The following is a 14,581-nucleotide window of genomic DNA, read 5'->3' as shown; positions in this document are numbered from 1 at the left end:
CACAGGACTTATGTAGTCCCTGTGAATCTGTTTGTCACATCCACAACACATGGACCCCACAGGCCAGGGTCCACATCATCTGGCACCCAGGAACAGGGACACTGGGTTATGAGCCACAGTTGTGGAAAACGCACCAACTTGGTTGGAGTGCGCACGCATCAGCCCAGGCAAAGGACACCAAGTGCTTTTCGGCAAGGTGACAGGGTGTGTTGGATTTCAGAGGAAAAGTGATTTCTTCCAAGTTGCCCTCTCTTGTGGCTGCTTTACATCTGCACCCTCTTTAGTAAGCAGGAAGGAGCCTTGCACTCTCTCCCAAGCGTCTGCTGCAATCTCACAGGAATGGGTCGAGGAATTAAGAGCCAAAGGGCACTTGCCACAATAAAGACACCTGTGAGAGGATAAGCTGGAACGTGGACCGTGTCAGAACACCAGGTGTCCGGCCAGCCACAAGCAAAAGTCCACACAACAAGAGGCACACCGTAAAAACACTCAGAAGTCCATCCCCGCAGCACAACCCTCAACTAGGTCTGGGGTTGGAAGAAAGAGCAAAGACTTTCCCTTTAACTAGCTTTAAAAAACAGCAACTAGTTACAGGGCTATTTACAAGCACCTCAGAAGATTCTTTCAGGCTGCCTCTTGCAGTCCTGTCAATTTAGCCTTTTCCCTCCATCCACCTGCCTAAGGAAAAGCAGATAGTGAACAAGTGTTTCGGTTTTGACCAGACTCCAAAGATTGCTTTTCAGAAGAATTTCGTGTTAATCACAGGTTTTGTATGAGTGTTTGGCATTCGCCAAGCTCTAGAGACAAGAGGTACTTCCTCCCCTGGGCCCAAGAAATCGGGTGTTCCCACATGAGTCAGAACCTTGCAAGGGTGTCTAGGATCAATTCCCCAAGATATGCAGGGGCCTTATAGGGACCTCCAAACTACTTAATCTAATTTCTGGCTCGTTCAGGATGCGCAAAATAAAGATTGGTCACCTAGCACTTGGAACCCAGCCTCGCAGTCCTAAATGCTTGGGGAGGACCCAAAACCCATAAGCAGGGTTAGGGTACTCGGAAAGTGTGGTACCCCTCTCCCCGTCTTTCACCAACAGCACATTTCGACCCACTACATTCTCCTTGCTAGCAAGAAGTTACCATTTAAAGATGCAGACAGAATGAAAGCAAAACAAACGGGTTTTGTAATTGCCATGCTTGAGGCAGGAGGAATTTCAGAAAAGGTTCTTTTATTTGTTAAAAATTTTTCTTTAAAGGTTTCTATGAATCCTCTACCATGGGGAACAGGCTGTCTAAATAACAGGGACAATATTTTCAGCTAGTTCAGCAGCTTTTTAAGGCTGCTGGATGTCTCCCAGATAAAGGATCTATAGATTTGGAAATATGGGGAAAAAACAGGGCAGAGAAGCCCTCATAATCAGGAAAGCTTAGACAGACCGAGGAGGGACCTATGGGCACCAGCCAGGCCCTTCCTGTAGGTTGCCCCAGCTGTGGTGGGAGTCAAGGCCACGCCTGGTGCACACAGCTGGGGTGCCATCCAGCGCACACTTGCAGTGTGGTGGGCCGGGTCTCTCTGCCAAGGACGGTCAGCGGCAGAGGGGGAGTTAATCTCCCTCACCTCCCCCTGCACATGGTAGCAACCATTTTCCACACCCAGTGCGAGGCAGTCCTGACCCACCGGGTCCATCCCCGGGGCCATGGTTGCACAAAGCGCCTAGCAGCAGATTTAGAATTGACGCAGACAGCACGTCACGAGGGGCATTCCAGCCAGGTCATCCCTGAGATAAGGGACAGCAGTCCTTATGCTTTTGGAGGCTGCCAATGTGCTTAGTTTTGAAAAAGGGATTTCTATTTTGTTTACATTTCTATAACTGGAATAGGGGGCATCTCTCAACCCATAAAGCTGTGTGGTCTCTTAAATGTTTTGGTCCAAATAGGCAAGTTGGATGAATTCAGCCTTACATCCTTCTCGCCCCACTTAGTATCTGGGCAGGGACCTCTTCACTCTAGGGAATGCAAATCACCCTACTTCTAGGCGTTAACCCTAGAGGGTTGCAACCTCCAATAATGTGACAAACAGATGTTACTCACTGTCCCCCTATTCATTTCATAATATACTCCTTAAGTCAAAAGTTTGGCAATCTAATCAGGCTTAAGTTTTAAAAGGCATTATGCTTATTTTGGAATGTCATGTGGATTATGTATGTTGTAGAAAGTTTAAGTAAGTCATAGATGGTCTATAAGGAAGGAACTAAGAAAGTGAAGGAAAGTGTAATATTGTGAAGGAGAAGGAATAAAGGAAAAAGATACCACATCCAAGTGAGGCAGGGGAAGTGAAAGTGGAAAGGAAATAAGAGGAATAGTAAGCATCTAAGTCTTTGAAACACTGCAAATTCTAGACCTAGGAACTACCAGGATCCGAGAACAATTAGGTAATTAACTCCTTGCTCAAACTCATTGCACCTTACAGAAACAGCAGCGGGGCTGTCTTTCCAAGCAGACACTTACTCAGGTGCTCCACAGGCCCCTCCCCTCACTGGGGAATGAGCAGAGAATGTTAGAGCTGGAGGCCTTCAGCCACTTAGGCCGTCCATACGAAATCAAGACTAATAATGGCCCGGGATATACTGCACAAACCATTCAGGCTTTCTTAGAAAGATGGGGAATTCGTAATAAAACAGGTATCCACTATAATCCTACAGGTCAAGCAATTATTGAAAGAGCTCGCCAAACCTTTAAAACATTATTAAATAAAAAGGGGGGAGTCAGGAAACATCCCCCAGGAATTTACCATGCTGGCAATATATACCTACAATTTTTTGAATTGTGATGATAATTTAAAGTCACCCATAGACAAGACAAACACCTTGTGCAAAACAGGCCTGCATTCCTTACCCTTTGGTCTTATACAAACACCCGTTAGGGGAAGGAAAAGGCCCATTAAATTGGGGAAGAGGATATGCTTGTGTTTACTCTCCAGAAGGACCTTTGGAGCTACTGGTGAAGAGGAAGCCTCAAACAGCCTAGATACAACACAGGCCTGATTCCCCATGGAAAACCGATCCGCGGACGTGGACTCAGTTCTTGCGTGTCAACTCACTCCCTGTCGGTTTTTGAATCAAGGGCTGGGCTACATTCACCATACTACGTGGAATGGTTCCCTATAATATAGTTTTAAATATATTTATACAAAGTACACACATGCATATGCTTTTTATGTGCATTAAGTAGCTCCAGCTTGAAGGAAACTAGTCTTTGATTGTTTCTAAGGCCGGAAACACACAGCAAGGGGACTGAGTGACGAAGGAGTCTTCTTATTCTGTACCACTTTCTAACTTTCTTATGTGCCACAGGGAAGGTTTGGGCATAAGAAAAAGAAGAGATGCCGAAAACACTGAGCCAAAGAAGAGACTGAATTAGTTTAGGACATGAAGATTATAATCTTTTGTGTGCAGGCATGGTCATGTTATCCAGGGGTTAAATGTAAACTTGCTACAGTTAAGCCTAAACGTTTGTCACGTATCAGTAATTCATAATTCTACATTAAATCAGGAAGCACATCCTTGCACTATTCTATTTAAAATGCTCATAAGTTATCCTCCTCAACAGGTTGTACTTCAGAACATAAATGCTACCTTTTTTAAAAGATTTATTTTTAGAAAGAGCAGGGAGAGAGGGAAACATCAATGTGTAGTTGCCTCTCATGCGCCCCCTACTGGGGATAGGAGACTTGGCCCACAACCCAGGCATGTGCCCTAGACTGGGAATCCAACCAGCAACCCTTTGGTTCACAGGCTGGCACTCAACCCACTGAGCCACACCAGCCAGGGCCCAATGTCATCTTTTTTAAATAGAACAAAAAGTCATCATACTTGTATTGAACCACAAAAGACCCCAAAGAGCCAGAGCAATCCTAAGGAAAAAAAATAACCAAGCCAGAGGTATCACACTGACTTCAAATTATAACAGAGCTCCAATAATCAAAATAGCACGGTATTGGCAGACAAACACACACAGACCAATTAAACAGAGTTGAAAGCCCATAAATAAAACTAAATGTAGACAGACCAATTGTTTTTGACAAAGGAGCCAAAAACACAATGGAGAAAAGCCTCTTTAATAAATGGTGCAGGGATGTTTCCAGATCTTGGCAAGTGCCTATCAGTAGATGAGAATTAAAAAGATGTGGTACATTTACATAATAGATTACCATTCAGCCATAATAAAGAAGGAAATCTTACTCTTGGCAACAACATGGATGGTGGGCCTGGAGTACATTAGGCTAAGTGTAATGAGCCACTCAGAGAAAGACAAATAAATACCAATGACCTCACACATATGTGGAATCTAATGAACAAAACAAAACCAGAAGCATGGACACACGGAACTTACTGATAGATCTCAGAGGGGTGGGGGTGAGGAGATTGGAAGAGATTAAAGAACATACATGCACAAATGCATGGCCCATGGACACAGACAACAACGTGGGAAAGGTTGTGGTTCAGGAGGAAGGTACTGAGTGAAGGGGGACCAAAGGGGTGCAATGGGGGTATCTGTGATAGTATCAACAGTAAAAGCAAGTGAAATGGTACTGAGAGAATTGGAAAGCCACGTGCAAAAGAATGAAACTAGATTATAGTTTGTCCCCATATACAAAAATTAATTCAAAATGGGTCAAAGATCAAAATATAAGATTTGAAACAAAATATGATATAGAAAAATGGATACTAAATTATGGACTGTGGGCTTTGAGAACATTTTATGAATTTGCCACCAAAGGCAAGGGAAGGATAGATAGAAATAAATGAATGGGACTATTTCAATCCAAAAAACTCATGCACAACAACAACAACAAAAAGTCAACAAAACAAAAAAAAAAGCAACCAACCGGATGGAAGATGGTATTTGCAAACAGCTCCTACAAGGGCTTCATATCCAAAATATATAACGAACTCAACACCAAACAAACAATCCAATTAAAAAATGGACAGAGGACCTGAATAGACGCCTCTCCCAAGACACATAAATGGCCAACAGATACATGAAAAGATATTCACAGCTTCACTAGCTATTAGGGAAATGCAAATCGAAACCACAATGAGATACCACACCTGTAAGAATGGCTATTCTCTCGCCCTGGCTGTAGCTCAGTGGATTGAGTGTGGGCCTGTGAACCAAAGGATTATGGTTCGATTCCTAGTCAGGGCACATACCTGGGTTGCAGGCCAGTTCCCAGCAGGGGACCCGCAAAAGACAACCATACATTGATATTTTTCTCCCTTTCTCCTTCCCTTCCCCTCTAAAGATGAATAAAATCTTTTTTTTTATTTTATTTATTTATCCTTAGAGGGGAAGGGAAGGAGAGAAATATCAATGTATGGTTGCCTCTCGTGTGTCCCCCACTGGTAGTTAGCCTGCAAGGAACCGGCCTGCAACCCAGGCATGTGCCCTGACTGGGAATCGAACCGCGATACTCTGGTTCGCAGGCCCGTGCTCAATCCACTGAGATGAATAAAATCTTTAAAAAAAAATGGCTATTCTGAACAAGGCAAGTAATAAGTGTTGGAGCGAAAAAGGAACCCTCATTCGCTGCTGGTGGGAATGTCAACTGGTACAACCACTATGGAAACAGTACAGAGGTTCCTCAAAAAATTAAGAATAGTTACCACATAACCCAGCAATTCTGGGTATCTACCCCAAAATTTAAAAATTATTTGCAAAGATATATGCACCTGTGTTCAGTGAAGCACTATTCACAGTGGCTAAGACATGGAGACAACCAAAGTGTCCTTCCATAGATGATTGGCTACAAGATGTTACACAGGTGCACAATGGAATAGTACTCAGCCATAAGATGAAATACTGTCATTTGTGACCACATGGATGGACCTTGAAAATATCATGCTAAACGAAGTCAGACAGAAACAACCAGGAACCATATGATTTCACTCATGTGGGACATATAACTCAAACTCATGGCCACAGACAAGAGTAGGGTGGTTGCCAGAGGGAAGCAGGGATGGGGTAGTTAACGGGGTCAAATATTTGGTTGACAGAAGATGATTTGACTTTTGTTGCTGGGCACACGGACAATACACTGATGATGTATTACAAAAATGTACAGCTGGAACTGATACAATCTTATGAACCAATGCCAGCCCAAATTCAATTTTACGAAAAAGTACTTAAGTGTATGTAATCATAGCTTATGACATAGATCAGCTGTGAACAGTGTTCACAATCACAATGAAATCTAATCTGGAATTATGACAAAACTGTGCTGGGAGAATGAAGAACGGGCAGCAGTGTGGAATAGAGACGATAAGAGCTAAATCATCCCATGTAAGAAATAGATAACTTTTTAAAAATCAAGAATTTAACAGCATAACCACATTTCTTAATAACATGGGGGAGGAAAATGCCAGAAAAAGGCAAAGTTAAAAGTGGTCCCCTGTGGGGGATGGGAATCTTAAATGGGAAGAATGGGACAAGGCCTATTTTTTGTTATAAGCCTTAACTTTTTAAATTATATTCATGTGTAAAAGATACTAAAATTTAAAGTATCTACCACAATGTCTGCCATAAAGTAAGGACCTCAATAAGTGTAAGACGTTGATCTAATCCCCCTACCTCCCTGTCACTGCTGTGCCATTTCTCCCATTTGGAAATGCAGTTGATTTGATCCTTTTAAGAGTCTGTTCCCACCCTAAGAAAGTACAAGGACAAAAAAAATCCCAGTTTCAAATACTTTTATTATTGATTTAATAGACCTCCAAGTTCATCTCCCTCCCTCCCTATAACTGGAATTTTATCTTGTTCTCACGTAGCAAAACAATGACAATGCTAATCAGAGTAAGCTACTCCAAGAGGATTAAGCTAACAGGTTAACTGGCAAAATATAAATATATGCACTCTAGCATGCACAACGGTTTAGCCACTAGGAAATGCAAATGGGATCCTGAAGAATGTGGTCAGATCCAGGATGCAGTGAGGGTGTGCTGCTGTGCAGCTGTGTTACGTGTTCCTGGGCTGCATCTCTTGGCCACTAGCTGGGTCTTGCCAGGGGGGAAGACTGTAGCCAATACCAAGTAGAGATGTGGAAAGCACTGAGTGGAGTTAGAGGATGCGCGCAGGAACCATAAGGCGGGAGAAGTACTAAACATTGCTGAGAGCATCCACCCCAGGAAGGACTTTACCTGTTTTGAGAGACACACACACACAGACAGTGTTACTACAGGGTCCACCAGAGTCACATCTGCCACTTTCTATTTTCCCCAATAACAGGTCAGTTCTTCTTCAGCATATATGGCCAGGAGTTGGGTCCCTTTTACATTTTGGGTCCCAGGTCTATTGGAGCATAACCTCTCTGAGAATAAGTCATCCTATGGGCCCCAGCTAAAAATGACTGGTAATGACAATACTACCTACTACTATTACCTCCAGTCCACTCTACCCTCCTCTCGCCACATAATCCCCCATCCTCCCCCCAAACAGAGGGAAGAACCTCACCTTCCAGGAGCTCCAAACTGGCACCACCCCCAGTGCTGACATGGCTGACTTTGTCCTCCGTGTTCCATTTGGCACAGCAAGTGGCAGTGTCTCCACCACCTGTCAAATGAAAGCCAAGTAAAAATGGGGAAGGAGGGGAAAATAGGATCAGCACCAAAACTTCAGGGCAGTGCCCTCTCAAGCCCAAACAGAACCTAATGAAACCCCAACTCCATCCCATTAAGAACCTCCCCCATGAATTACATAGCTGTTCACCTCTCAAGATACACCCAGTGCCAATAAACCTAGGAAGATGTGCCCATCTCCCTCCTACTTTCCTCTGACCAGAACTCTGCCGGCTCACATGTATTAGGCTCATAAAGGACCACTTACCTATGATGGTGATGCAGCCTCTGGAAGTGGCTTTCACCACCTCATCCATGAGGGCTTTGGTCCCTCGGGCAAAAGCTTCCCATTCAAATACGCCCACAGGTCCGTTCCACACAATCTGCTTGGCCCTAGCGACAGCCTCAGCGTACTTCTTGCTGCTCTCAGGCCCACAGTCCAGGCCCTGTGGCACACAGGAGAGAGGATGAGCCACCAAGAAAAGCTACTTAGAGGAGCAAACGCCACCTCCACCACGACCAAAACTCAAGGCTGAACACCAGAGTGTCTTCTAAAACCAAGATAACTTTCAGTCTTTTTTTAAAATTCATTTTCTTTTTCTTTTTTCTTCAAGATTTTATTTATTTATCTTTAGAGGGGAAGGGAAGGGAAGGGAAGAGGGAGAGAAATACCAATGTATGGTTGCCTCTCCTACATCTCCTGCTGGGAACTGGCCCGCAACCCAGGCATGTGCCCTGATGGGGAATCGAACCATCGACCCTTGGGTTTGCAGTCCAGCATGTAGTCCACTGAGCTTTATCAGCCAGGGCAGAAGAAACATTTCTTATACAGTTTTCCAGGTATCAACATAATTCAGAACAGCCCAAACCAAGAATGTACACAGCACCTCCCCAGCACATAGTTAAATACGTAATAAACAATAGATGAAGAACCCCCCCAAAAATGGTGCTGTACCCACATTACTTACGAAGGCAACAGCGATCTGATACCACTGCTTTTTTTCCCCAGCCTGTAGAGATTCTTTTAAAATGCTTGTTGGTGGGTCAAATGAATGATACCCAGTATTTTGGTTCATTCACACTCCCATGCATCCAAGTGACTCACCATCCAGCCAGCAGGTATGCCAGAGGCCACAGTGGCTTGGCCAGTCTTGGCATTCTCATCAAACTTGTCAGCAGTGACGAAGTCAACCGGCAAGGTAATCTTCACACCGTTCTTCTCAGCTTTGGACATCAGATCTTTGACGATCTTGGCTCCCTCTTCATCAAACAGAGAAGTGCCAATCTACACAGGGGACCAGGATGATGGAGATCAGCCTCTATACTAAGACTGTGATTACCTCACGACAATACGACATGAAGGAATAACTCCAAGGCAAAAGGCAAACAACTTGCCAAAATGAATAAAAAATGGGAGTTTTTATGGTTCATGCCAAAAGCTGGTTTTCTTTTTAAATCTAAATCAATTTCTCCCATCAAGAGCCATCTTACATCCACGTGGCACGGTGTTCCTACCTCCATGTTGTTGAGCACCTTAAGGAAGGTAAAAGCCATTCCGCCACCAATAATCATCTCGTTGACTTTGTCCAACATGTTATTGATCAGCTGGATCTTGTCTGCAACTTTAGCTCTAGAAGAGAAAGCAAGCATCATCACCACAAGAACAGCAAAATGTCCCACAAAGTGACAAAAGCATTGGCTAAATCTCCCTATGTTTCTCTAACCCAAAAGGCCAACTAATTACTAAGAAATTCTGTTAGATCACGAAGGGCTAAGAAGACCTACTGTCATCTAAAGGAACCATGATTTACAAATGAGTCTATTTTGCCTCTTCTCCCCTCAAAATCAAACGGTCAAGAATGATTATGACTGAGCAAGACCGCTAATTGTGGGATTCACAAAGCCCACTCACAAATATGTTAACCCTAAAGCAAGGATCAGATTATGCGAGGTATGTACAGAAAAAGTCCAGCCACCATTAATATAATGAGAACGGTTTTGCACAGCATTGATATAACCGGGCAGGCAAGGAGAGTGGACTGGAATGTGCATGCCTGAACAGTGACGACCTCATTGTACTAGTCGGTAGATGCTGCTTAGTGAGCATGTGCACTGGGTGGCCACCACGTTCAAAATGACCAAGCGAGTATAGCCATGAATCTGCATCAGATTTTGCGTTAAGCTTGAACATACCTCTGCAGAAACTACTCAGATGATTCAGAAGGCCATCACTATAGGCAACTGGTGATTGGCAGCTTCATCATGACAATATACACACTCATGCATCATGTCTCATGCAGTTTTTTGGTGAAGCATCAAATCACTCAGGTGACTCAGCCCTCATACAGCCTAGATTTGGCACCCTGTGACACCTGGCTTTTCCCAAAACTAAAATCACCTTTGAAGGGGAAGAGATTTCAGACCATTGATGAGATTCAGGAAAATATGACGGGGCAGCTGATAGCAACTAGGAGAACTGTGTGAGGTCCCAAGGTGCCTACTTTGAAAGGGACTACTGAGGTGTCACTGTCCTATGGACAGTGTTTCTTGTATCTTGTATTTTCTTCAATAAATGTCTCTATTTTTCATAGTACATGGCTGGACACATTCTGTACAGACCTCATATACCAAATAAATACATACTGAGCAAAAATAGAAAGATATTCACACTCTCAAGTCTATTCTCACTGAGTGGGACATTCACTTTATAACATTCATTATTCTATTGGACCACATGATTCAATGTATTCTACTGCATGCCAAGCACTGTTCTAGGTCTCTGAGAACAACCAGCTGAGCCCTGGCTGGTGTAGCTCAGTGGACTGAGCCCGGTCAGTGAAAGCAGAGGGTCGCTGGTTTGATTCCCAGTCAGGGCACATGCCTGGGTTCAGGGCCAGGTCCCCAGTGGGGGGCACGTGAGAGGCAACCACGCATTGATGGGGGGGGGAAGAACCACCAGTTGACGAAACCAGACATCCCTATGCTTTGGAGCTTATATTCCAATAGAGGTTAATACAGACCTCCCTTCAGCTCCCTGTCAAAGACTAAAAGATCAAAACTAAGGAGAAACAAATTCACTTGAAGCCCAACCTTTAAAATCCTGCACTTAAGAGCTTGCTTTCCATACACATTCTTATATAATATCTAAATCCCACTTAAATAAACAAATCACCTTGGGCCCATTTCCTCTTCATTCAAAAAACAAGATGATGGCTCCCCTGAGACAGGCGCTGTGCTAGGATCTGTGAGATGGGGATTCAGAACCAGTGATGTGGGGGAATGGATGACGAGACTGTTTGCCTGGTTTGTAAAGACTGGTCATCATGAAGGGGAAGAATGGAGGGACTACTATACGGGGAGGGGAAGGAGAGTGACGGAGCAGGAGAAAACAACTGAGAAAGAGAAAAGAGACTCAACCTCTTCTAAACAATGTGGGATAGTCTATGGCTCAAACTTCCTGCTTCAACAAATCAATGGCATGAAAGTGCTATAGGACAGGAGACTATTACAGAATAGAAGATACCAAACAACCAAATGCAATGCATGGACTTTTTTTGGACCCTTATTCAAACAAACTATAAAGAGACATTTCTGAGACGATCAGTAACTTCTGAATACATTAGTTATAACATATAATTAGATGAAATTATTAAATTGTATTTAAAAGAAATTGTCTTATCAGTTATAAGATGCACATATAAGTATTACATGCTATCTAAGGCTTAAAGTAACTCCTGATAAAAAGTATTAGATGGTAGATGAAACCAGATTGGCAAAAATGTCAAAAATTATTGAAGCAGGGTGACAGGTACCAGGGGTTTATTATACTATTCTCTCAACTTCTGTGCATGTCTGAGTGCTTCCACAATGACATTCTTTAATAAAAATGCAAAAATTTTCCCCAAATCGTTAATGGTCTAAGAAGACTACACTGCAAGAAAGGTGGCAAACTTCCCCAAAACAGCTATTTCAGGCTGAGTCTAAAACCTACTCATGACCACTAGGTGGCACTCACTCCCATATTCCAGGTCTACAGAAGGCTGGAGAACAAAAATTAAGAGGGCTTAAATCCTCATCTCCAGGGAAGCAAAGATAAATCTGACCTTTATAACCAACCCAGTGCATAAGAGGGGCAATGCTCCCAGGACACAGATAACCTGTCCCCAACTGAATTATTTTTAGGACCCTGAAACTGGGCTCACGAAGCCTGGAGAGGAACTATGCTCTGGGAAATTGACACCCAAGTCCAGAGTCAGCTTTCAGAGGGGAATGCTGCGTGTGTTCATTCCCATGGGGGGAAAGCCCTGCTCACAGAAGGGTCCGAGGCATCCAGTCACAAAGAGGCAGCTACCTACAGAGCCAAACCAAGTGACAGGAAGTTGTCTTTTCCAAGCAGTACCAGCTCCCTGTCCCTACTCTATCGCCCAAAATGTCTCCTGCTAGCCTCTTGACCCACAATTCTGAAATTTCTATTTTTAACTAAGCCACCGCAATATAATTATCCATGTGATACCTTTAAAATAGGAGAAGATATAAAATGGTACATGATCTGAAGAAATGAGTTCTAAATGATATATTAAGCACAAATGAGCCCTGGCTGGTATGGCTCAGTGGATTGAGTGCCAGCCTGTGAAAAGGAGGGTCATCAGTTCAATTCCCAGTCAGGGCACATGCCTGGGTTGTGGGCCAGGTCCCCAGTGGGGGGCGCACAAGAGGCAACGAATCGATGCCTCTCCCCCACATTGATGTTTCTCCCTCTTTCTCAATTCCCATCTCCTTTAAAAGTAAATAAATAAAATCTTTAAAAAATTAAATAAACACAAATGAGAATTCTTCTAGTTACCCCTTGTCAGACAATGTATGTGAAAGCCTCAAATGCTTCAAACACTGTTGGACAAGCACCTATGGCCCGAGTTTTCCATTGTTCCCCGCAGAACCACCTTTTATCCCTTCTCGGCCCTGTTCTGTCCCAGGAAGTTGACCTGCATGGACATCATCAAGGGACTCCCTCGGCCTCTGGCTTCCGGCTGGGTCGCAGCCAACTGGGGGTAGGGGGAATACATCAGGAGGAAACTGAAGGGACATCAGAATATGGCCCTCCTGCTCCCTTCTTGCCAGATGGCCAATCCAATGTCCCTTGAGCAAAGGCTACAGTTCCTATCAGAGAGCCGTCTCCACACTCCCACCCTCTCTAGATTCTTGTAACCATGCCCTCCTCCCTCTGCCCCTGCAGGCCTGGGGATGGTGACGCCTGTTGCCAATGCCAGATTACTGTACTGTCCCTTCTGAGTTTCCCCCTAAAGGCAACCTACACCTTTGGAGGTAGCCCCTTCACTAAATTCTCCTGTTACCTGGTGTAATGGTGCTGTGTGACAACGAACCACCCACATTACGGCCTCCTACCAGCCAACACACTACAGAAAGCAAAACTGTGAAGAGTTCTTCCTACCCGCCCAGGATGGCCAGGAAGGGTCGCTCCGGGCTTTCCAAGGCCTTCGCAAAGTAGTTCAGCTCCTTCTTCATCAAAAATCCTCCAGCTTTCTGTGGCAGACTGACTCCCACCATGGAGCTAGAAAAAACCAGAGACATTCCAATTGAGTACTAGTTCTCCTGGTCCTACAGACCGTCTACTTAGCACTGAAATATCTTCACGGTCTATCTTTAGAGAGCATGATCTTCATCCCGAAACGGCCACAAAAATACTTAGGCACAAGGTAAACATTTTGACCACCAGTGCCGTGTCCAGGGGAGCTAATGAAAAGCAATGACCTCACATAGATATTAACGGGCCCAATTATTTGTAGTCTCAGGCCAAGGGTTTAACTCCAATGAATAATCAGCCAGTTGATGACAGGAGAGGAGTCTTCGATCTGCTTCCTACTGACAGAGTTAGACTGATTGCACAGCGTTCACAGAGGATGAGCTATACATGCAATATCCCAAGTGAGAAAGAGCGACTGCTTACAGAAGCTCAACCAAAAGCTGCACAATTCTCAAGTTTTACTTTTATTTATTTCCTCTTTGGATCAGAGACACTCAACAACAGCCACAGTTGAATGAACTGGTATCTCCAACTAGAGGTAGAGGTCACGAGGCCCAAGCTGTAATACAGATTTCCAAAAGCAACCCAAAGCTTGGGCTGCTTGATAAATAGAAGCCTTCTGCTCCCAGCTCAATATCAAACAAGACTCTTGGTACCTGTGGGCCCGGTGGGCAGTGCCAAACGCATCGTTGACATACACATCCCCTAGTTTGGAAAGTGAGGCTCGGAAAGCTTCTATTTTAGCTGGCTCAGCTTTAACCTGCAGGGAAAAACAAAAAATGGAAAAACCAACAGCAGTGAATTTTGATGGCTGCAAAGACAACTATAAAAGCGTGTCATATCAAGAGTCCTCTTGAACATCTCTAAGGACCGTGAGTTGGTGGGACATCAATTTTTACAACTAGCAACGGGGCCTGTTCTTTCTTTAAAATATCCCAGGTCTAGCCTTGGCTGGTGTAGCTCAGTGGATTGAGCGCGGACCTGCGAACCACATGATCGTGGTTCAATTCCCAGTCAGGGCACATGCCTGGGTTGCAGGCCAGTTTCCAGTGGGGGACTCACGAGAGGCAACCATACATTGATACTTCTCTCCTTCTCTCCTTCCCTTCCCCTCTAAAGATAAATAAATAAAAAATAAAATCTTAAAAAAAACCCACAAAATATCCCAGGTCTTGCCCTGGCTGGTGTTGCTCAGTGCATTGAGCACGTGCCTGTGAACCAAAGGGTCGCAGGTTCAATTCCCAGTCAGGACACGTGCTTGGGTTATAGGCCAGGTCCCCAGTAGGGGACACATGAGAGGCAACCACACATTGATGTTTCTCTCCTACTCTTTCTCCTTCTCTTCCCCTCTCCCTAAAAATAAACAAACAAACAAATAAATAAGTTTTAAATGACCCAGGTCTTGTGGTCATTTCTGCATGTTTCTGCT

At 44.2% G+C, this 14,581-nt stretch overlaps 1 protein-coding gene across 1 annotated transcript in view; it reads right to left on the bottom strand.

Annotated features, from left to right (window-relative positions):
• Positions 1–6,729: 6,729 nt before the first annotated feature.
• Positions 6,730–14,581, bottom strand: part of PGK1 (phosphoglycerate kinase 1) — a 28,058-nt gene continuing 20,206 nt past the window's right edge. The window contains exons 5-11 of the mRNA XM_037060300.1: positions 13,809–13,912; positions 13,060–13,179; positions 9,126–9,240; positions 8,716–8,895; positions 7,879–8,056; positions 7,507–7,605; positions 6,730–7,193 (exon numbers count right to left, since the gene is read on the bottom strand). Coding sequence (XP_036916195.1) covers positions 7,153–7,193; positions 7,507–7,605; positions 7,879–8,056; positions 8,716–8,895; positions 9,126–9,240; positions 13,060–13,179; positions 13,809–13,912 — 837 coding nt within the window. The 3' untranslated portion in view covers positions 6,730–7,152. The remainder of the gene's footprint in view (positions 7,194–7,506; positions 7,606–7,878; positions 8,057–8,715; positions 8,896–9,125; positions 9,241–13,059; positions 13,180–13,808; positions 13,913–14,581) is intronic.

The sequence above is a fragment of the Sturnira hondurensis genome, unplaced genomic scaffold, assembly GCF_014824575.4.
Source record: "Sturnira hondurensis isolate 20B ecotype Veracruz unplaced genomic scaffold, ASM1482457v3 Scaffold0011576, whole genome shotgun sequence".
Taxonomy (NCBI): domain Eukaryota; kingdom Metazoa; phylum Chordata; class Mammalia; order Chiroptera; family Phyllostomidae; genus Sturnira; species Sturnira hondurensis.
Note: the sequence above shows the minus strand (reverse complement) of the source record. Positions and strands in the feature narration are given on the sequence as shown.